This window comes from Procambarus clarkii, chromosome 14 (genome assembly GCF_040958095.1).
Source record: "Procambarus clarkii isolate CNS0578487 chromosome 14, FALCON_Pclarkii_2.0, whole genome shotgun sequence".
NCBI classification, from domain to species: Eukaryota; Metazoa; Arthropoda; class Malacostraca; order Decapoda; family Cambaridae; genus Procambarus; species Procambarus clarkii.
In genome coordinates this window covers 37,544,241-37,568,948 of record NC_091163.1, presented here as the reverse complement: position 1 = coordinate 37,568,948, position 24,708 = coordinate 37,544,241, and the positions used below count along the sequence as shown (strand labels likewise).

Genomic DNA, 24,708 nt, shown 5'->3' with positions numbered 1-24,708 from the left:
AACAGTCATGTGAGAGATGCATGGCATCTTGAGTAATGTGTAGGGTGACGGGGGGACGGGGCCATCATGAACGTCATCTTCACACTACTTCACCCTATATACATATATACGGTTTATCAGTTCATGAATAAATTGGGAAAGAAATACATAATTTATTGACATATTTGTTCATTTGAGACCTTCCCCTGGGTCATATATATGAGATATCTATAACTGCATAAAATGTATAATTTGTGTTTCTTAGGCGCTACAGTAATCTTTTAGTGTTCTTACTATAACTATATTAATTTTGGGGAGTATTAATATGACAAACATCGTGTACGGTATGGATGTGGAGGTTCTATAAGTATATCGCAGAACTGCATCATATATCATTTAAGTATTTTTTAATGCTAACCTGTTATTTAATGTAAAAGTATTTGTATTGTAATTATGGAGATAATTATTATGCCTAGTATGATGTATACTAGTGGATATAGAGTACAAATTGAGTGATACATTAATCTGCATCAAATATCATTTCCGTGTTCTGAGGCTATATACGTATCTTTTACATATAAAATAAGTATATATTAATTACAGGAAGTATTATTAGTGCAGATTAGAAGTGTGGTAGAGGATATGTAGTAATATTAGTGAGGGTGGAGAACCAAGAGGCCGGCGGGAGGGCAGCTTGGCTTGGTCCGCCATCACCGCCGTCCACCAGCACCACCCGACCCTCACCCGCCGCCACCCGCTACACCCGCCCACCATGGAGAACGGTTCCCCGCAGAAGAGTCGTGATGGAGGAGGCAACATGGGAGGCCGTGGAGGTGGTAACTACCAGGGAGGCCACGGAGGCCACGGAGGAGGAGGTGGAGGCGGCGGCGGCGGCCAGGGAGGCCAGAAGCGTGGAGGGCCGCCGCCCTATGGCCGCCACCCTCAGTATGGCTACGTAAGTGCCTCTAACGTGACGCCATTACCCACAGTTATAGTGACGGGAGACCACCACCAGCCTCCCGGGACAGTGTTGTGGCCAGAAAGGGGGAGACGGTACAACATTTTAGTGGAGTGGGTCAGGCAAGACACCTGTAGCGCAGTGGTCTACGTCGTCAGCTCGCAACTGTGGGCCCGGGCCTTGAGTGTGTATATCTTGCTGGCCAGAGAGTGCGGGCGGGCTCAAGGGGTCGAGTAACGTATAATGGCTTGTGTTGGAGCGGTTGTAGAGATTTGGCTACACTCTTGAATACTTTCACAGCTACACTGTTTTAAGATATTTATTTCTATATATAGGAGTTGTTACATTCTTGTAGAGGCAGCAGGACTCGTAGCGCCTCGGGCAGGTCCTTAACCCAATGTTCCCTGGAATACGACCCACCAAATGGTTTACCAACCAGGTGCCCATTACTGCTGGGTGAACAGAGGCTACGGTTAAGGACTGGTGCCCAGTCAATCCTCCCCGGCCAGGATACCAACCCAGGCGAGTGTTACCACTGCGCCTGGCTGATACCTGGTTGATGGGGTTCTGGGAGTTCTACTCCCCAAGCCCGGCCCGAGGTCAGGCTCGACTTGTGAGAGTTTGGTCCACCAGGCTGTTGCTTGGAGCGGCCCGCAGGCCCACATACCCACCACAGCCCGACTGATCCGGCACTCCTTGGAGGAAACTATCTAGTTATCTCTTGAAGATGTCCACGGTTGTTCCGGCAATATTTCTTATAGTCGCTGGGAGGACGTTGAACAACCGCTGACCTCTGATGTTTATACAGTGTTCTCTGATTGTGCCTATGGCACCTCTGCTCTTCACTGGATCTATTCTGCATTTTCTTCCATATCGTTCACTCCAGTACGTTGTTATTTTACTGTGTAGATTTGGGACCTGGCCCTCCAGTATTTTCCATGTGTATATTATTTGGTATCTCTCTCGTCTCCTTTCTAGCGAGTACATTTGGAGAGCTTTGAGACGATCCCAATAATTTAGGTGTTTTATCTCGTCTATGCGTGCCGTATATGTTCTCTGTATTCCCTCTATTTCAGCAATCTCTCCTGCTCTGAAGGGGGAAGTGAGTACTGAGGAGTACTCGAGACGGGACAACACAAGTGACTTGAAGAGTACAACCATTGTGATGGGATCTCTGGACTTGAAGGTTCTCGTAATCCATCCGATCATTTTTCTGGCTGTCGCAATATTTGCTTGGTTATGCTCCCTAAACGTTAGGTCGTCGGACATCATTATTCCCAAATCCTTGACATGCTGTTTTCCTACTATGGGCAGATTCGATTGTATTTTGTACCCTGTATTATGTTTCAGGTCCTCATTTTTGCCGTATCTGAGTACCTGGAATTTATCACCGTTAAACATCATGTTATTTTCTGCTGCCCAATCGAAAACTTTGTTAATATCTGTTTGTAGTTTATCAATGTCTTCAGCAGAGGTAATTTTCATGCTAATTTTTGTATCATCTGCAAAGGATGACACGAAGCTGTGACTTGTGTTTTTGTCTATATCTGATATGAGAATAAGGAACAGTAGCGGTGCAAGGACTGTACCTTGAGGTACAGAGCTTTTAACTGTGCTCGGACTCGATTTTACTTGATTGACTGTTACTCTGTGTTCTGTTCGACAGGAAATTGAGTATCCAGCGTCCTACTTTACCAGTTATGCCCATTGACCTCATTTTGTGTGCAATCACTCCATGGTCACATTTGTCGAATGCCTTTGCAAAATCTGTGTACACGACATCTGCATTATGTTTTTCCTCTAATGCCTCAGTGATTTTGTCATAGTAGTCAAGTAGCTGTGAGAGGCATGATCTTCCTGCTCTAAATCCATGTTGGCCTGGGTTGTGGAGGTCATTGGTCTCCATGACACTAGTGACCTGACTTCTGATGACTCACTCAAATACTTATATTATGTGGGACGTTAGTGCAACTGGTCTATAATTCTTTGCCAATGCTTTGCTACCACCCTTGTGTAGAGGGGCAATGTCTGCTGCTTTAAGCGCATCTGGTATCTCCCCCGTGTCCAAGTTCTTCCTCCACACTATACTGAGTGCCTGTGCTATTGACACTTTGCATTTCTTTATAAATATTGAATTCCATCAGTCTGGACCCAGGGCTGAGTGCTTGGGCATATTGTCAATTTCTCTTTCAAAATCTGCCACGCTTGTGTTGATATCAGTTACATTTACAGGGGGTTGAGTATCATTCATAAAGAAATTGTCCGAATCTTCCACTTTCATGCTGAGTTTCGCCACGGGGACTTGTGAAGTGTTTAGAAGTGGGTCAGTCTGATGCCGCCCCCCAGAGACCAGTATCATTGTGCTGCCGTCCCCCAGAGACCAGTATCATTGTGCTGCCGCCCCCAGAGACCAGTATCATTGTGCTGCCGCCCCCAGAGACCAGTATCATTGTGCTGCCGCCCCCAGAGACCAGTATCATTGTGCTGCCGTCCCCCAGAGACCAGTATCATTGTGCTGCTGCCACCCCAGAAACAGCAACACCCATCCATAGTGTTGCTGTCTCTGGGGGGGACAAATCCGTAGTCAAATTATTTCTTAAATGTGTGTGTGTGGCATTTTGCAAGTAGCCAGGTAGAGTAGTCAATAAACAATGCCTACAAGGCACATCCCACACACAAGTTTAGAAACATTTTGAATCCATTGTAACAACCCAAATGACTGGACCAGTCTTAACAGTACAGTGCACAGTTTTCATAACTAGCAAATGAGACGTTAAAACTCTTCCGTACAGTTTGGTTATAAATTCTGCTTCTGATTTCCAGGACAAGATAAAGGAGAGAGTGAACACAGAACTGAGTGGTCCACAGCTTGATTTGCCTCCCCTTGACCTAGCAGAGAAGAAGTTTAATGCTAGTAGCCGCTTGTTCGTGGGTAATCTACCCCGGGACTTGCCTTATGAAGAACTCAAGGAAGTCTTTTCTCAGTATGGAGAGTTGGGTCAAGTGTATTTCAACAAAGATGGAGCATATGCCTTCATTAATTTTGTAAGTATTTTTTCTTTGGTTTAACATTGCCACTGTTCAACTTGTAACCATAGCTTTGCCTAAAAATGATGAAAAATGAGACTGCTATTATTTTGTGAAAGTATTATGGAAGAGTCTTAATGTGATCAAGACTGTATAATCAGATATCAGTGAACATAATGCCTTTTATAATGTTAGTGCTAGGCAGGTAGCCACAGCACTCTGCCATTGTTTGGTCCATCTAAGCATCTTGAAATAGACACCATGTTCCTTCACATTGTAAACTTGTAGAAAATTATTCATTTATAGGATTTAGTGACAAGTATCCTGATAATAGCAGCATTATGTCGAGAATTAATGTGTGTAATATGTTGGGAGGAATCCCCCCCAAGTGAAATGGCATTATTAGCTGTTTGGCAAAGGCCAAACTGGTGGCTTTGTGCTGTTTGGACTTGCCAAACCAGCTTAGTTGTTCATTATTGTACACACAAATGTAGATACAGTAGTTATGTATGTGTGTATATATGTGTGTATATAGCAAAAATAGTTTGGAGGATGTATCTTGCCGAGTGAGGTATCATCGTTAGCTGACTTGGTGTGTTAATGCTATGCTGTTTGGACTCGATAAACCAGCATAGTGTGCATTATGGTAATCAAAATGTAAATAGTGCACCCTCGAATCAATAAACTATTTTGGACCCCACCCCAACGTTGCAGCGAGGGATTTGTTACCGCCGGAGATTGCTCCAGGAGTCCCATATTTGTGAACGAAAACCGGGAAATGTCAGAATGAAAACGCACCATAGAATGTGGATTGAAATGTGCTCAATGGCTTTTCCAAGCCTCAACTCTTCTAATGTTTCATCCATTTATGAAATTCATTAAAAGCATGATTGAAGCCATATGAACAATTACCACTCGTACTCTAATATTTCCCATGCTCTACGGGGTAATTTCATTAAGGGAACCTTTAATTTTTAATCTATGATGGGCAAGTTTTCCACTTGTTTGTAAACTGTCCAAACATCCTAAAAGCAAATCTGCATGTCCCCTGCCTCAGTGAACAAGAGTTCAAGGAATCGGGCAGGTAAATTAGGCCTGGAAAGTGTGCGGTTCAACTGCAGATTTGCAGAATAGAGGTTCAACTGTAGTTATGCTCAATATTTGAGTACTGAATAGCAATTGTCCACACAATTTATATAAATGAATTGCATTACACACTATGGAATAATATTACAAAAACCAGATAAAAAAAGCTGTGAAACACATTGAAATGATTATGTAATAATATCTATGGCAACTGCTGCCACACAGCTCTGCTGAAGCAGACAGAACAGGATGTGTACTCTTAGTGTTTTATCTTGCCGGACTTCCTCTCCCTATCACAGCCAAAATATGTAACATGATTTTGTTTTTATTTTTCCCTGTGATCAAGTAATGCATTTAAAAATTTTTTTTAATGAAGTACAGTACAGTACTTAAATATTTTTTTGAACACCATTGATATATCTGAATTCCATGGTTTTACATTCAATTACATAATGATGCAATGTGAATAAATCTGGTGACAGTTTACATTTAGTCAAGTGTTCATCAGCAGGTGGTGCAAACTCCCAGAGTACTACTTCTTAAAAGGCATTAAAATATTTGTTATGAGTGGTGACTGGTTAGAGACTGGGCTGTGGAAACATTGATAATCTGAAATCCCTACAAGGTAGTACAGTGTAAGTTAAGGGGCCAATAGATTCAAATATGCCAAAAATGAAAACTGGTTCAATTGCAATCAAACTTTTTTGATGAGTTATATATGAAAAGGGTTTCATCTGGTCCAAGTCTCGGCATCATAGCATAAATAGGAAGGGAGAAAAAATATTGAATTTTCAAAAAATTTCCAAAATGGTCAAAAACGATTATCAAACACAAGTGTCAACTGAAATCATGTCTGACTCAGCTATCACAATAGCATATATTAAAAAATTATTAGTTTTATTAAAAAAAATATTAAGTTAAAAAAAAAAAATTTTTCAATTTTTTTTTTATCGGATGATTTGCATGAAACTTGTACACGTGACTGAACGTAAGCCTATCTGTAAGGGTGCCAATTTTGGAGGAAATTGATTGATGTCAACCTCAGCCACAGATGGCAGCATCTTAGACTTAATTATTTTCTTATTTATTTTCAAGTAACACAAAAATTCTTAACTAATTTTTTATTCAATTTACATGAAACTTACACCTTATATGTAGAGTGTATGTCTTTAAAATCTGCTGCCAGCTTTGCTTCCTAAGTTAATTTAGTGATTTTATAATAGCAATAAACATGATTATATTTGCATAATTTTTTGGGAGAACTTTGACTATTTGTATTAGGAAAACTAAAGATGTATTGGAAAATATTTGGCGCTAGATCCTTTATTATATGCTAATGTAACAGAAAAGTGTCATAGAATGATTATATCTGAATGGTGTGGTTGTTTGTAAACACTTGAAAATGTGTAATATTCGTTAACAAAAAAAAATTAAAAATTAAAAATCTCCTGTTCTATTTATGCTGCAGTACTGAAACTTGGAACAATTGCAGCCCTGTTCATATACAACTAGTCAAAAAAATATTGGTTGACATTGAACAACTTTAAAAAAACTATCTATTGGCCCTCTAATGTGAATTGTCAAATATGTCACGTGGCTTAAAATTTGATATTTGTACAATACTATTGAACTGTTTTGTATTGTAGTTAGGGATATTGGAAGGCCTAGCTCTTGAATAACAATTTTTGTAAATTATCAGAATGTGGTAGGTTATGAAGATGAACAAATTAACCTTCACATTTTAACATTCATTTTTATTTAGGATTACCGAGCTAATGCCGAGAAGGCTAAGCGCGAATTGCAAGGAAAGAATTGTCGCAATCGTCCCATGAAGATCAGATACGCATCAATATCTACGGGTGTGAGAGTCAAGAATCTAACCCCTTGCGTGTCGAATGAGTTGCTGGAAAAAGCCTTCAATGTATTTGGTCAAGTAAGTTGTTATAAAGAGCCTCCCATTTCTTTTTTCAGCCTTTGCTTATATTTGGAAGTCATTCAGTGGATAGTTAATTCTGTGTTGCTAATGGCTGCAGTAATTTTTATTTTAATCCTAAATATATAAATATGGCCATAAAGTTATACAAATTTAATACTGTATTGTTTATTAATAAATTTTCAGATACGTAATCGTTGAGAAACTTCGTTGCAATCAATTGTTTATATACCTGGTCTTATGGGTTGTAATTGTTGGTTTGGGGTTATCACTTGGTCTTAGGGTTGTAACTGTTGGTTTGGGGTTACCGCTTGGTCTTAAGGTTATAACTGTCGGTTTGGGGTTATCACTTGGTCTTAGGTTGCAATTGTTGGTCTTACGGTTGTAACTGTCGGTTTTGGGTTATCACTTGGTCTTAGGTTGCAATTGTTGGTCTTACGGTTGTAACTGTCGGTTTTGGGTTATCACTTGGTCTTAGGGGCTTGGTCTTAGGTTGCAATTGTTGGTCTTACGGTTGTAACTGTCGGTTTTGGGTTATCACTTGGTCTTAGGGTTGTAACTGTTGGTTTGGGGTTACTGCTTGGTCTTAGGGTTATAACTGTTGGTTTTGGGTTATCACTTGGTCTTAGGGTTATAACTGTCTGTTTTGGGTTATCACTTGGTCTTAGGGTTGTAACTGTCTGTTTTGGGTTATCACTTGGTCTTACGGTTGTAACTGTCGGTTTTGGGTTATCACTTGGTCTTAGGGTTGTAACTGTTGGTTTGGGGTTACCGCTTGGTCTTAGGGTTGTAACTGTCTGTTTTGGGTTATCGCTTGGTCTTAGGGTTGTAACTGTCTGTTTTGGGTTATCACTTGGTCTTAGGGTTGTAACTGTTGGTTTTGGGTTATCACTTGGTCTTAGGGTTGTAACTGTTGGTTTGGGGTTATCACTTGGTCTTAGGGTTGTAACTGTTGGTTTGGGATTACCGCTTGGTCTTAGGGTTGTAACTGTTGGTTTTGGGTTATCACTTGGTCTTAGGATGATGGGGGCCGGCCGAGCGGACAGAACACTGGACTTGTGATCCTGTAGTCCCGGGTTCGATCCCGGGCGCCGGCGAGAAACAATGGGCAGAGTTTTTCACCCTATGCCCCTATTACCTAGCAGTAAAATAGGTACCTGGGTGTTAGTCAGCTGTCACGGGCTGCTTCCTGAGGGTGGAGGCCTGGTCGAGGACCGGGCCGCGGGGACACTAAAGCCCCGAAATCATCTCAAGATAACCTCAAGATAGGATTGTAATAGTTGGTTTTGGGTTATCACTTGGTCTTAGGGTTGTAATAGTTGGTTTTGGGTTATCACTTGGTCTTAGGGTTGTAATTGTTGGTTTAGGGTTATCACTTGGTCTTAGGGTTGTAACTGTCTGTTTTGGGTTATCGCTTGGTCTTAGGGTTGTAACTGTCTGTTTTGGGTTATCGCTTGGTCTTAGGGTTGTAACTGTCTGTTTTGGGTTATCACTTGGTCTTAGGGTTGTAACTGTCTGTTTTGGGTTATCACTTGGTCTTAGGGTTGTAATTGTTGGTTTAGGGTTATCACTTGGTCTTAGGGTTGTTATTTTGCAGTGTTGGGGCATTTTGTTAGCTGCATTTGGTTTTCATTTTATGCTAGAACTTGAGGAAATGTTTACCTTCATTTTGAAACATTAAAAGTACTGTGATGGGCTTGTGTATTTGACCGACGTGTCAGGCCTACTAGGAGTCCTGTTGTTGTTTGGTGGCAGTTTCTTAATGGAAATTTGCTTAATTTTCTCAGATGTAGGATAGTCGTTTTAAATATAAATTTGACTAGACTGCAGATTAAATTATTTTTTATTGTGAAATGTATATACCAAATTCACATCAATATGTAGTGTATTGCATAATAGCTTTTTATTTTGTATTAGATGTAGTACAGGTAGCATCGATTTTGGCTATAGTATTTCAGTGATATATTAGATGTAGTTTTGTATATACAGTATTTTCTGGCTTGGGCATCTTTATTGTCTTGTTAGGTTAGGTATATGTGGCAAGGAAATTGGGTAAAGAAGAGTTACAGTACCAGGAGAGTGTTTGATCCAACCGGCTGTTGCTGGGAGTGGCTCGCAGGCCCAAATGACCACTACAGCCCGGTTGGTTTGGCACTTCTAATTTTCTTCAAGAAGTATCGGACCAACCAGGCTGTGGTGGTTGTGCATGCCTGTGGGTTGCTCCAAGCAACAGCCTGTTGGACTAAGCTCTTACAAGTCAAGCCTGGCCTGGCCCTTGGCCTGGGCTTGGGGAGTAGAAAAACTTCCAGAATACAATCAAGCGGGTATCCAGCAGGTTGTGTGTGTGTGTGTCAATCGTTCTATGAACAACCCCCTTGCATTGGCTGCATGCACCCTTGTCTCGCTTCTGGAGGTTACATGAAATAAATGGCTATAACTTCGAATATTCAGTTTTTCTTCACATAGTTTATGCCCTTGTATATTTTTGTATTGTATATCGTTTGCATACATAAATATATGTGTAAACTTTCCACATTAAATGTTTCGAGTTGGTCATAGTGCTGATCAAACATCTGATGGAGGATTTTAGGACTTTTTCCATTTTATCTCATTTAGTCATTCATGTCTGGGGGTTTTACGTGTTAATGTTCTTATAATAGAAACTTGGACTTTAATTATCCAGATAAGGAGAGATGGCACTATATGGCTCTGAAGAGAGATGGAATGTCCAGAAAAATAGGGCAACTTCAAAATTATGCCCATGTTTCTATTGACATAATTATTGAATTGAATTACTATATATATACAAAATTCATGCTCCATAGTTCTTCTATATTGTATCTAATTCTAACAGATTTATAAATAATGACAATTATTAATGAAAAGTAAAACTAATAAAATTGTAGAAGATAATGAAACAACCTTGATTGTGGATGTTGGCCATTTATCATGAGGTGTCATGGCTCCATATATCAGGTGTTGTGATGTTGGATTATTCACTGAATAACAATAACTATTTTAAATATTAAAGCCTATGACCATAATATGCTTTTCACAAAAGCATTGGTATGCCTTAAAATATAAATACAGGAATAATACCTATCTTTAAGACTGAGAGAAATGTATTTGGCAACATGTCACATGCAAGAGGGTTTAAATATTCGTGTCCTTTTTGTCCGGTTACTGCACATTTGGATTGCTTAGTTGTATTTATAAAACAAAAATTGCAAATATAAGTTTAGACAAAATTACAACATAAATGCGCACATGTCCCTTCAAAGGTGCATGCGCGCACACACGCCACCTTCGAAGGTGTACGCACATGGCCACCTTCAAAGGTGCACGCACATGGCCACCTTCAAAGGTGCACGCACATGGCCACCTTCAAAGGTGCACGCACATGGCCACCTTCAAAGGTGCACGCACATGGCCACCTTCAAAGGTGCACGCACATGGCCACCTTCAAAGGTGCACGCACATGGCCACCTTCAAAGGTGCACGCACATGGCCACCTTCAAAGGTGCACGCACATGGCCACCTTCAAAGGTGCACGCACATGGCCACCTTCAAAGGTGCACGCACATGGCCACCTTCAAAGGTGCACGCACATGGCCACCTTCAAAGGTGCACGCACATGGCCACCTTCAAAGGTGCACGCACATGGCCACCTTCAAAGGTGCACGCACATGGCCACCTTCAAAGGTGCGCTCGCACATGGCCACCTTCAAAGGTGCGCTCGCACATGGCCACCTTCAAAGGTGCGCTCGCACATGGCCACCTTCAAAGGTGCGCTCGCACATGGCCACCTTCAAAGGTGCGCTCGCACATGGCCACCTTCAAAGGTGCGCTCGCACATGGCCACCTTCAAAGGTGCGCTCGCACAGCCCCCTTTCAAAGGTACACGCACACGGCCATCTTCAAAGGTACACGCACACGGCCCCCTTTCAAAGGTCCACGCACACGGCCCCCTTTCAAAGGTCCACGCACACGGCCCCCTTTCAAAGGTCCACGCACACGGCCCCCTTTCAAAGGTCCACGCACACGGCCACCTTCAAAGGTACATGCACATGGTCCTCTTTCAAAGGTCCACGCACACGGCCACCTTCAAAGGTCCGTGCATCAAAACACGACTCATTATTTTTAGAATTGTTTAGAATGTGTATTTGGGAGTTTGCGAAGGGTATAGTGGGTCAAATTTGATAAATACAAGAAGTTCCAAAGTTGCTTTGCATATTTGTTGATGCTGTGGTGTGATCAGTGATTGGAAGAGCTTCATTCATCAGGCCTGTTATTTAATTTGTTTTAATGATTTAATAACTTGAATAATAAGATATTAATTTTCAGGTTTGGTTCCAGATCGTGTATGTCATATTTTTCACATGAGTGACATCCTTTCCTGTCAACCTAAACACTACAGACTAAATGTAAATCTGGTTATTTGATGCAGCTAACGCCCCCTTCCCTTTCACTTTAACTATCACTACCACCATTTACACTACTACAGTCACCGTTACTTGCACTGTTGCCATTAATAAGTATTACTATCACCTGTTTCATCACTACAACACTTGAAAACACTACACCACAGGTTATCTTGATTTTGGGGCTTAGCGTCCCCGCGGCCCGGTCCTCGACCAGACCTCTTTTTTGTTACACACCCCCAGGAAGCAGCCCGTAGCAGCTGTCTAACGCCCAGGTACCTATTTACTGCTAGGTAACAGGGGCATCAGGGTGAAAGAAACATTTTGCCTTTTGTCTCCGCCTCCGCTGGGGATCAAACCCGGAACCTCAGGATTACGAATCCAAAGCTCTGTCCACCCAGCTGTCAGGCGTCGGGTGGACATAGGTTATAGGTCATAGGTTAACCATAATTACAAAAGCATCACATTATACATCATTGGACAACCATATGGGTGGTGGCAACAGTTATGAGGATGAAGAGGGGGGAGGGGGGGAGCACCATCAGGAGAACATGTAAATAAAACTATATATATAGCCTATGAAAAATTGGCTGACATAACATTATTCAAAAACCTGTCTACTGATCATATCTTAGATAATTAGCTTACATAAAGGTTAGTGTTTAAATCAAGCTTACCTTAAAATATGATGAGTCAACATTCAATGAAGCACAATTGGAAAATATATTAGGTTCTGAAATTTGCTAAAAGACTAGTATCAGATCAGTGAGAGGTTGCAAAGACATATTTAGAGAAATTCTAACTACACTTAATAAAAACAGCACAGCCATAGAACTCCACTGGAGTCGACAGCACCAGGGTAGAATGGAATAGGCATTTGTATCGCCTTCGTAGCACTCTAGCGATAGCTGCTACAGTAACACTACATTATCAGGTTGGAATAATTGGGACGATATTAGACTAGGTAAGAGGGGAGGGGAGTTTCTAGCTGGGTCTCGGGTCCTGGTTTCACAGGGTTTTGTCATTGGCCTCTTAATGTTCCCAGGTATTAGCATAATCTACCCAGTCAGTTCAACGGGACACTGTATGCAAATAATGCAAAACTTGAAGTACTGTAAGGACTGCCCGACAGTAAGAGTAATTAACGAGACAACTTTGTCGGGTAAATAATCTCTAAACTTCAATCCAAACTAGTGCAATGTAATTAAGTTTGGGAATGAGAATAATAATTTGGCGGAGATGTATGTAACAGTTATAGCCGTACAAGGGCAAACATAAAGATAACGTATGGAAACCCAAGTAAAATTTGTTCAGCTTGTAATAAACCAAATGGTAGAATATGAAGCAGCAATATAAAAGCTAGACTTTTTGAAACAAAAGTGCAAAAAAAAAAAAATGTAAATGTTGCAACTGATCGATGCATATCTAGGCATAAACATTTTGGCATCCTCAGGCACCAAAAATTCTAATGCACTTCATACATTTTCTACTAGTTTTGGATAACTATATAATTAATGTCAATGTTAACAAGTGAATTTACTAGTCTATATACAAAGTGTTTAAATAATATATTATTCAATGTGCCGCTGAATAAATGAATGTTAATGAGTATTTCAACATTCCTTAAATGTATTCCAACATTTTTCAAAAATAAAAATAAAAAATGGAAATGTGCCCATAATTAGGCTAAATTTCTGTAAAAAGAAAATACAGTAAACCGAACATTCATACGTTTCTGACAGGTAATTTGCAAAGCATTGTGAAAATCCAAGATAGCAATGGTTGACTTTAGCAGCAATTGGCCGAGGTGATCTCTTAATGGTCCCTGATAAGTTATGCCCACATTGCTCCCCAAAAATTAATTGAAATGTTACAATGATTTAAATATTGGAAACATTTATTGCCTGGTACTGTATTGAGTTTTGACTTTTTTTCACTGATCATTTTCATATAATGTGTTTTTACTATAACTATTTTGGATGAGTTTTCTTAGTATAGTACTGTATATAAGAGGGTATTTTCATATTAGAAATTATTAAAAATTAAAAAAGCAGCATCCTCAAATTCAAAATTACAAAATATGCTTATTGGTTAGATTTATAATATTCTTAAGACATTTAGTTTATTTAAGTTGCATTAAATTTTGTATTTATACAATATCTGACAGACCAAGATATTTTCTGTATAAATGTCAATAAAATTTAGTAATATTGTCCAAATTTAGATAAAAAAAATATGGGGATTGAAAACAGGTGCCATAACCACCAAGTTAAAACAGTACACAAACAAAACAATTTTATTGTTAACATTTTAACACAAGGAAGTTCTACCACCAATAACTACCCCCACCATTCCCCACCGCCGCCACCATTCCCTGCCACCAATTCCATTTCATACAACCACCACAATTCCCTACCACCTCCAATACCATTTCCTGTCACTACCACCAATACCATTTCCTGTCACTACCACCAATACCATTTCCTGTCACCACCACCACCACCACTCATTACTTTCACCTCCATTCCATTCAGCTGGGCTGTAGGAGACTTGAACCGTGGACCCCACTTGTGTGAGGCCAAAGCTCTAGCGACCGAGCTATTGAGTAGTCTTAATAAGGAAAGTTTCTATAAACGGCATCCTGCTGCCAAACTGGAATTTTTTACTTTCCCCGACTGCTGCTGCTCAGAGGAGTAAGTGATCCACGTCATATAAATTGTCATCCACACATCCGCTGGAAATAAACTTCCCATTCGCCTTGGTTCTAGGAGACGAGCTGGTTGAAATCTCCCAAAGCCCGGGTGAATGGAATGTTTATTTCGACGGTAGTGTTGATGACAATTCACCACCTCTATCACCCTGAAACTGTTACAGCACCCTGTAATTATTCACTCCTGTACTTATTACAAAACTTTTGTATCCTGAGATATGACAACTAAGGTGGGGGGGGGGGAATCCTTCATTGGGTGCAATAAACGTATAATATCCATTATGGTCCAGTTGGCAGTGCATGTGCCTGAAATTGAGGGACGTGGGTTCAGTCCAATTGTTCGGTTTCAATATTTGTCAACGTGTTAGCATAACGTTTTTAAGATCGATTGCAACGAGTTCTCGATACGCATTTTTCTCATGCAACCCCTTACAGAGGCGAGTAGGAAAAGTTAGTTTAAATTTGGTATAACATAAAACAAATGACCTAGGCCTAGCATTAAACGATCAGAAATTGCTAGAATCCTTGAATTGTATACAAAACTTGTAGATTACTGATACTGAGAATGTCAGGTGTGGTCTGCCACAAGAAAATGGTGGGCTAAATGGTGTTAAATGTCATGTCTTCCCCTTCCGTGCCTCTTGTCTTTATAATTGTCAACCCTATTTTATCTTAGATTTGGTAAATATGAGAAGTTACAAATAAATATCCTGTTAACTGCTCCCTCTTATTACTGGTATTTGCTTCTGCTCCCTCTGCCAACATAACATTCCTGTGTAGTTCCTTTGGTGTTCCCTACAACATGGTGGGATACAAGGAAAATAGCTCGGGCACTGTTCCCTCGGCCATCATGATATAGGGCATATCTCTAGGAATATTTCCTCTTATACACATCAATTCATCCACAATTTTAGAATAAAGTATAATGCAGTTTGACTTGCCCAAATTAATGTTGACGTGTTCAGAGATGGGGGTTGCTGGATAAGCCAAGTTCATCGTATTTTTCCTATATACTGTAGTCTACATTTGCTGTATGTAAATGGGATATAAATTGAGGAAAAGCACCATTAAGGTTAATGTGCAGGCTCTCTCTTGATAGACTACTTGCGTTAGCGAATATTTCCGACAGATTACGTAAAATAAATTTTGCTTGTCATTGATGGTATACTGTTTGCATGCTGTGGATGAACACGTGTAACTCGTTATTATTTTTGTCTTGCCGAGAGCGGTGAAGAACGTAAGAGCAAAATCTTCATAATCTTTGAAGATTTTGCCTTTAAAGGTCATAATACACAAATTTGGTACCGAAATGTTCACAGATGTATTTAGAAATTAATTTTGTGTAATGTATTATTCAATTTTTCAATTAAGCAGAAATCTGCCTTCTGCCCAAGGTGCACATTAAATATTTTTTTAATTGTTTTACATTTGTTTAGAGAATGATTACGTTAAAATTATAGTTTTGGTACTTGTATGATTACCAATTTTGTCTCATGGTATAAAATATGTGTACAATAAAAAGAATTTTCTGTTAATTTTTAAAGAGTTAGCTTTGTCACTTGATGTTAGCCGTCACTTGATGTTAGCCGTCACTTGATGTTAGCCGTCACTTGATGTTAGCCGTCACTTGATGTTAGCTAAAATGAATTTAAAAAAATATATTTGTCTAAAGGATATAAAAGTTATTGTTTTGGTACCAAAATATTCCAATTGTATCTAGACGTAATGAGATAGTGATGGGGAGTTGTGCTTGTGATTCTTTGCTCGAGGTGGTTGACAACTTAGTTATCCAGAAGATATACTACAATGGTCTTTTATAGGTAAGTTTTATTTTCCTTGTTTTCTAGTAAATATCATTTAATTGTGTAGTACAGTTTTTATACTTAACAGTGCAATATTAAGTTTGTTGTGGGTTCGTTTATCATAAGGCAAACTGCACAACTAAGAGAAATTCTTACGTAATTCATTTTATGAATCTGGCACTGTACAGTAATTAGCATCCACCAGTTCTCAGACATTTGTATTATGCTAACATGGATGGTGCCTAGGCTGAAACACTGCACATTACCTGTGGCCACCCCCCACACACAGTGCACCTCTTCCCACACCCCCCCACACAGTGCACCTCTTCCCACACCCCCCCACACAGTGCACCTCTTCCCACACCCCCCCACACAGTGCACCTCTTCCCACACCCCCCCCCACACCCCCTACACAGTACACCTCTTCCCACACCCCCCACACACCCCCTACACAGTACACCTCTTCCCACACCCCCCCCCCCCACACAGTGCACCTCTTCCCACACCCCCCCCACACAGTACACCTCTTCCCACACCCCCCCCACACAGTGCACCTCTTCCCACACCCCCCCCACACAGTGCACCTCTTCCCACACCCCCCCCACACAGTACACCTCTTCCCACACCCCCCCCAACACACAGTACACCTCTTCCCACACCCCCCCCCCACACAGTGCACCTCTTCCCACACCCCCCCCCCCACACAGTACACCTCTTCCCACACCCCCCCACACAGTACACCTCTTCCCACACCCCCCCACACAGTGCACCTCTTCCCACACCCCCCCCCCACACAGTGCACCTCTTCCCACACCCCCCCCCACACAGTGCACCTCTTCCCACCCCCCCCACACAGTACACCTCTTCCCACACCCCCACACAGTACACCTCTTCCCACACACCCCCCCCCCACACAGTACACCTCTTCCCACACCCCCCCCACACAGTACACCTCTTCCCACACCCCCCCCACACAGTACACCTCTTCCCACACCCCCCACACAGTGCACCTCTTCCCACACCCCCCACACAGTGCACCTCTTCCCACACACCCCACACAGTGCACCTCTTCCCACACCCCCCACACAGTGCACCTCTTCCCACACCCCCCACACAGTGCACCTCTTCCCACACCCTCCACACAGTGCACCTCTTCCCACACCCCCCACACAGTGCACCTCTTCCCACACCCTCCACACAGTGCACCTCTTCCCACACCCCCCACACAGTGCACCTCTTCCCACACCCTCCACACAGTGCACCTCTTCCCACACCCTCCACACAGTGCACCTCTTCCCACACCCCCCACACAGTGCACCTCTTCCCACACCCCCCACACAGTGCACCTCTTCCCACACCCCCCCACACAGTGCACCTCTTCCCACACCCTCCACACAGTGCACCTCTTCCCACACCCCCCCACACAGTGCACCTCTTCCCACACCCCCCACACAGTGCACCTCTTCCCACACCCCCCCACACAGTGCACCTCTTCCCACACCCTCCACACAGTGCACCTCTTCCCACACCCCCCCACACAGTGCACCTCTTCCCACACCCCCCACACAGTGCACCTCTTCCCACACCCCCCACACAGTGCACCTCTTCCCACACCCCCCCACACAGTGCACCTCTTCCCACACCCTCCACACAGTACACCTCTTCCCACACCCTCCACACAGTACACCTCTTCCCACACCCTCCACACAGTGCACCTCTTCCCACACCTCCCACACAGTGCACATCTTCCCACACCCCCACACAGTGCACCTCTTCCCACACCCACACAGTGCACCTCTTCCCACACCCCCCCCCACACAGTACACCTCTTCCCACACCCCCCCCACACAGTGCACCTCTTCCCACACCCTCCACACAGTGCACCTCTTCCCACACCCTCCACACAGTGCACCTCTTCCCACACCCTCCACACAGTGCACCTCTTCCCACACCCCCACACAGTGCACCTCTTCCCACACCTCCCACACAGTGCACCTCTTCCCACACCCCCCACACAGTGCACCTCTTCCCACACCCCCCACACAGTGCACCTCTTCCCACACCCTCCACACAGTGCACCTCTTCCCACACCTCCCACACAGTGCACCTCTTCCCACACCCCCACACAGTGCACCTCTTCCCACACCCCCACACAGTGCACCTCTTCCCACACCTCCCACACAGTGCACATCTTCCCACACCCCCCACAGAGTGCACCTCTTCCCACACCCCCCACACAGTGCACCTCTTCCCACACCCCCACACAGTGCACCTCTTCCCACACCCCCACACAGTGCACCTCTTCCCACACCTCCCACACAGTGCACCTCTTCCCACACCCCCCACACAGTGCACCTCTTCCCACACCCCCACACAGTGCACCTCTTCCCACACCCCCACACAGTGCACCTCTTCCCACACCTCCCCCCACACCCCCTACACAGTACACCTCTTCCCACACCCCCCACACACCCCCTACACAGTACACCTCTTCCCACACCCCCCAACACAGTACACCTCTTCCCACACCCCCCCCACACAGTACACCTCTTCCCACACCCCCCCCCCCACACAGTGCACCTCTTCCCACACCCCCCACACAGTGCACCTCTTCCCACACCCCCACACAGTGCACCTCTTCCCACACCTCCCACACAGTGCACCTCTTCCCACACCTCCCACACAGTGTGCCTCTTCCCACACCCCCCACACAGTACACCTCTTCCCACACCCCCACACAGTGCACCTCTTCCCACACCCCCACACAGTGCACCTCTTCCCACACCCCCCACACAGTGCACCTCTTCCCACACCCCCACACAGTACACCTCTTCCCACACCTACTTATTGCTCCTGGCATTAGTCATGTATATATGATTTGTATTAATAAAATGAGTACAGATAGGTAATGTGTAAATAGTGAAGGGTTGCATAGAGAATAATGATTATTATCTAGGAGGTAGGTTATTTGTATTGGGTTATTTGAATGGTAAAATTAGTAGTGATTGTCTCCAAAAATAAATGATAATGGATGTAGGTCTTAAAAATTAGGATTAGTTTGCTGTGGTTGGGAACCGGAAGATTGTTTGGGGTTATTGAGGTTCTCGTGGGCCAGCAACTGGTCTTTCACCAGTGTGCAAACCACACGTTGCTTAACTCTGGTACCTTTGTATGGTTAGATGGACAGAAGTGCAGGGGCAAAGTTTCCTTGAATTGATCATCATCAATCTAATATTAGCAGTGTGCTTACCACTGTGCTACACGCCGCCTTACAAGAAAGTTAGCCATCGCTAATACGCATTTCAAACGTCGGATAATTTATTATTATACATTGTACAGGGTAAATTATCAAGTTGTATTTAAGTTAGGTTTGCTTGTTGTATGAAGTATGTGATACACAAGCAGTGAGGGGGAATATTGGAAGGTTTGTCTTCACAATTGCTGTGTACAATAAGATTGTGGTGAAAAGGTGGTCGTACTTTGTAAGAACTCGAGGTAAAATAAATCGATCTACAAGGTTGAGAAAGAACTGGTAGATCAGTTAGAGTTGATTAGTGATCTTTGAGGAAGAAAGTTGATTAGAAGCTTTAGTGCCTTGAGATACATACACTATAGGTTTAGTAAAGAATGTGAAGGACGTGTGTAGCTGCACTAACTGGCGGTGGCATTAGTGGACCTGTTTGATCAGTTTAAATACCTGTAATGTGTGTGTGAAATAAGGTGAATGTTCATTAAAGTTAAGGGGTCAGTCAGGGAAGAGACGTGGCTGTTGGATTGAAAGCCCTTATTAAGAGAACTAGATAGGATTAATGCAGGCAATATATGCCAAGAAGGATTAGTGGCCTGAATTATGTATGGTAAAGATAATGCTGTGAAAGTAAAGAAAACTTTCATAATTGTCATGATTTGACGAAGGCCCAAAACCGAGCAAAAGTCGCTCGTTTAATTTTAGTGTGTTGGTTGGGTTTATCTTTTTCAGCCATGTTATTGTGACATGTCCATCACCACTTTGCCTCTAATTTTCCTACATATTTACTCCAACTATTAGTATCCTTTCCTGTTTATTGTTTTCAATTTTTATTTTGTTCCACTGGCCTCCCACTAACTCCACTTATTTCAGGACATCTTTTTTTTTTCCTCTTCATTTGTATATTTTTTAAATATTCAATAGAGTATTGATAACATGCAGTCCGTTAACATCCCTCATTATCCCACATTTCGATTGCTCTACCTGTTTTTTCTCTTGTGATATCTTTTAACGTTTCTATAAAATTATTTTTACCTTGATTTTAACTTTCCTAAAGCCCTTATCTCCTAGCCATTTTAACTTTTTCCTAAAGCCCTTATCTCCTAGCCATTTTAACTTTTTCCTAAAGCCCTTATCTCCTAGCCATTTTCCTTATCTTTTTGCAATTATTATATATGCCATCCTTTTCATGTCATTTAATTCATTTCTGTAGCAATATATACTCTATGCATCGGGTTGATTTTGGACTTCCAGCAGTTTGGGGTGATTTAGCGAAGAATGAGCCGAAATCTACTCCCCTCGAGTAGATTTCGAGTAGAGTAATGTAATTTGACTCCCCTTCGAGTAGAGTAATGTAATTCGACTCCCCTTCGAGTAGAGTAATGTAATTCGACTCCCCTTCGAGTAGAGTAATGTAATTCGACTCCCCTTCGAGTAGAGTAATGTAATTCGACTCCCCTTCGAGTAGAGTAATGTAATTCGACTCCCCTTCGAGTAAAATAATGTATTTACAAAGGCTCGAAAAAATAAATAAAATAAATAAAAAGACAACCCCTGTGCTGGCCTCGATTAAACCAGTCAACAATCTGTTTTGTACTGTTCCGAATGTTGATATTTTGTTCGATCACGATGTAAATGTCTTAAGATTAGGGATTATAATTGGATGAGGAGGTTATTACAGGCAGTAAGTAGTAAGCAGTAGGAGCTATTTGCTTCACCTAATGGTGTGCCATAGTTGAGGGGACAGGAAACCTCTTTATCATGCCTTCCCCTAAGCCAGCTACTGACCCCCTCTAGAATGCAACCCACAATAGTTACTTAACTACCAGGTACCTATTTACTGCTAGGTGAACAGAGGCATCAGATGCTCAGTCGTCTACTGCTGGGGGATAGATGACCTGATGATTGCTAATTGGTATTTGCAGTTGAGATTTTTCTTATGCTTCACATTAACCACGCACATTAACCACGCAGTGCTTCCGAACTCGGGTTAACGTGCTGATATTAGGCATCTGTTATTTTATTAACAAATTTTTTTTAATGTACTCTAGAGGTCTGTAGTAATTAACTTTTTTGTTTGTTTAAATGTCATATTTATTTGTATAAGAAATCTCTGAAAATACTGTTGAATACAGTACCTGCAACACCTTTTGGCTTTCATGGGTGACAAGGCTACGTCTCAACTCTGCAAAGGTAAGTACAAATGTATACAGTACAGTATTTCCTTTGTATCGTTATGTATTTGATGCATTATAGGTTTTATTTTGCGTCTCGAGCATAACTGACAAGTTTCTTTTGGTGGCAGCCAATGATCGCTCTCTTAATTGGCACTAGATACCGTTTGGCCTGCTAATTTCCAGTAATACCATTTAAAATATTTTTATTATTGAAAATAAGTCTTTTCTAGGAATGGGGTCCACTTGAACTATACAAGGCTATAATATCCAAATTTTTAGAATTTCTCCATTATTTTTTGGCACAAAAAGGGTTTATTTACTATATACTTCTTACAGGCTATTCATGTCTTGTGCCACGTCCTGGTTGATCTAATTTATATAGTTCATGATAAAATTGTAAATTTTTTTGTATAGTAAAAATTCTATAATAAAAAAATGGTCAAAGGAGCGCTTTATCAGGCCATAACTATGTGCACACGTGTGCAGTAATACACACACTCGGTAAGAAAATGTTGTGTATTTTAGCTGCAATTACAAATACAAAATTGTCCAGTTTTACTAATGTAATAATGAATGCTCTTCATATTTACCAGACAATTAATTATCAAGGGAAAGTGCCAAGCCACCACAACTAGATAGCACCATACAGTAGCATTCGTAAAGTATTGAATAGAGATTTCTGACTGATTTAGACTACCGACTTACGTGATCAAACTCCACATACGAATGCACACTAGTCTGCATTAGTTCATGTAGGTGAGATTGTTCTTATTTTTTTAATAGAGTATTAGTAAATGTGTGGAAAATTAGTATGGTGAGCAGTGATATTTGGGGATGCTTAGAACTGCCAGATCTGGGCCCCTTCTTGGCCTAAAAGGATTTTCTGCTTATGGGGACATTCAAACACAATTAGGTTGTTCTCATGATTTGACACTGCACAACTTGCAGTTGTCTTACCAATCTATCTTCCTGTTTATAGTACTTTTTATAACTGTGGACCATCATACATATATTGCAACCCATCCTCCTGTTTTTACTTTTTGTAACTGTTCAATACAGTACAGTACTGTATAAACATTGGTGCACTAATGAATTGGTTGAATTTTGTGCTATTCGCTTTAAAGTGCAAAAAAAAAAAAAAATAAAGCTAAATACTCTTAAATGTTTCTAGGCCTAGTATAGCTCACGCATGTACTGTATTAAGCCACAGATAGCATGTACTGTATTAGGTCTAGGAAGATTAGGTTAGTTAGTCTTTGCACCTTAATAGAAAAATGTTTCTGGGTTGTCCAAATTCAATGTCCGATTTCTACTTTGTAATTGCATTGAACGTCAGTATATATACCATGGTGCTCATTGTCTCTATAAGTACTATAAAAACAGGAGGATGGCTGTATATTGATGTAATGGACAATTAGATAGCAGAAGTTGGTACTACAGGTATTAATTTTAGTCCTGAAAAAAATATAGCTATAAATCAAATATTAATATTCCTAGGCCTAGTGTAGTACACAATGTACTGTTCATCCAGCAGTGAATGGATACCCGTTGTTAAACGATTTGGCGGGTTGTATTTCGGGAAAAATTAGGATTAAGGACCTGCCCGAAATGCTATGCGTGCTGCTGGCTGTACAGGAATGTAACAACTCTTGTATATATATTTAAATATATAAATAAATAAATACATAAATAAATTATAGTAGTCCACAGCATGTATTAGGCCTAGGATGGTTAAGTTAGGTTTTATTAACATTACAAAACTTTTCTGGTTTGAGCCAATTAAATAGTACCATAATAGACTTTAATTGTCCATTACGTCCATATATGTACAGTGGTCCACATGGTTATTATTAATACCATGTAAGCAGAAGGATGGGTTATGTTTAACCTAACCAGAGATGAGTCAATGTAACACATTAACCTATGTAGGTTAATAAGCAGAAAACTACATAGCAACGTTTGTTATGGTATGTGTTGATATTTTGTTTTTCATCTTATTAATCACCACACTTTTGATGGTTTTATTGATTGGATTATAGTATGGTATATTAGGTGAGAGGACAGGTTATATTAGTCTAACATAAATAGAATTGCACTATTGGTGTTTGTTTTTTTGCCTATTTTTGTAGATTAATAAAATCTTGGTATAGACTGATGAGTTAGATTTGTTTGTGCAGAATGGCAATAGGAATCAAGCAATTATACTTGGTTCTTTTAAATATTGTAATAAATCATGGAGGTTCTTTCCCAGCTGTTGCAAGTGATATTTTGCATTCCAGAATCAAATTTGTGGGAGTTAAATATAAAGTTTATCATTTGATTATTTGTTGGTTTAATTTTTGTTTAGGACAGCTTGTAAAGTATTGATATTTTTAGCAGTTTCCCAATAATTTTCTGTTCATAACAATTTCCTACACCCCATCAGTCATAAATGTTCAAATTATCTATTTCATCGTGAATATTAACCATAGGATTGGAACATTTGGCTTTGTACATGCTGAATTGTTGCATAGGACTTCTGCTTTTGTTGCATCTAATATATGGAGAAGAATTAATAGAGGAAAAACCTAGGTTTATTATTCGATTTCTTTGGCCATTAACATGAACATTTACGTTTCCATCTGCGGAGGGTTTCTGGAGTGCTGAATTGCTCCAAGGTACCAGTGTGTGTACTGTCCCTTCATCATTTTTTCTACTCATCATACTCAGTTTTTTGTATCTTAATCGTACATGAATATGGACATTGAACTTGTTTAAATTCAGAGCTTACACCATCTCAAGCATGTAGGTTACCTAGTGGTGTAATGATTAAATTAACACGTTAGCTCGGCAAACGTGGATTGGGAGAGTTGATTGGGTATTGCTTATTAACTGTGCATGCCCTCTTGAGCACCTGGAAGTTGAAAGAAACTTGGACGTAATGTGATTTGCAAAACCACTTGTGGAGAAGCCATGGTATTTCATACACACAAAATGCACGTGTGTTTTGTATAATAATATACAGTCTGTACACATTGAATGTGTCAAGTGGTGGCAAACACCGGTGAGTATATTAGGGAGTTTAGGGGATGGGGTAGGGTATGGTGAGTATGTAAGGAAGTGTGGTGGACATGACGAATGTACGAGAATACAAGGAAACTGTGCGCTAGTGTGGTAATGTAGGGGATCATTTAGTGACATAGTGGCAGTGTGATATGTTGATGAAGAGGAGGGGGTTAGACTGGGGGGTGTGCATAAGTGCACATACAAGGAATCTGGTATTGCTAGTGACTAATTTTTATACAGTATTATGGTAAGAAAGAAGACTGGTACGAAGAGGTCTAAATGGAAGAGAATGATTTTTTGTTACTAGAAAGTAACTAGTGTGT

General features: G+C 41.3%; 1 protein-coding gene across 1 annotated transcript in view; it reads left to right on the top strand.

Annotated features, from left to right (window-relative positions):
- Positions 1 to 659: 659 nt before the first annotated feature.
- LOC123770544 (protein no-on-transient A) overlaps positions 660 to 24,708 on the top strand; it is a 51,544-nt gene continuing 27,495 nt past the window's right edge. Inside the window, exons 1-3 of the mRNA XM_045762555.2 lie at positions 660 to 934; positions 3,761 to 3,982; positions 6,813 to 6,983. Of these exons, the coding sequence (XP_045618511.1) occupies positions 752 to 934; positions 3,761 to 3,982; positions 6,813 to 6,983 (576 nt within the window). The 5' untranslated portion in view covers positions 660 to 751. The remainder of the gene's footprint in view (positions 935 to 3,760; positions 3,983 to 6,812; positions 6,984 to 24,708) is intronic.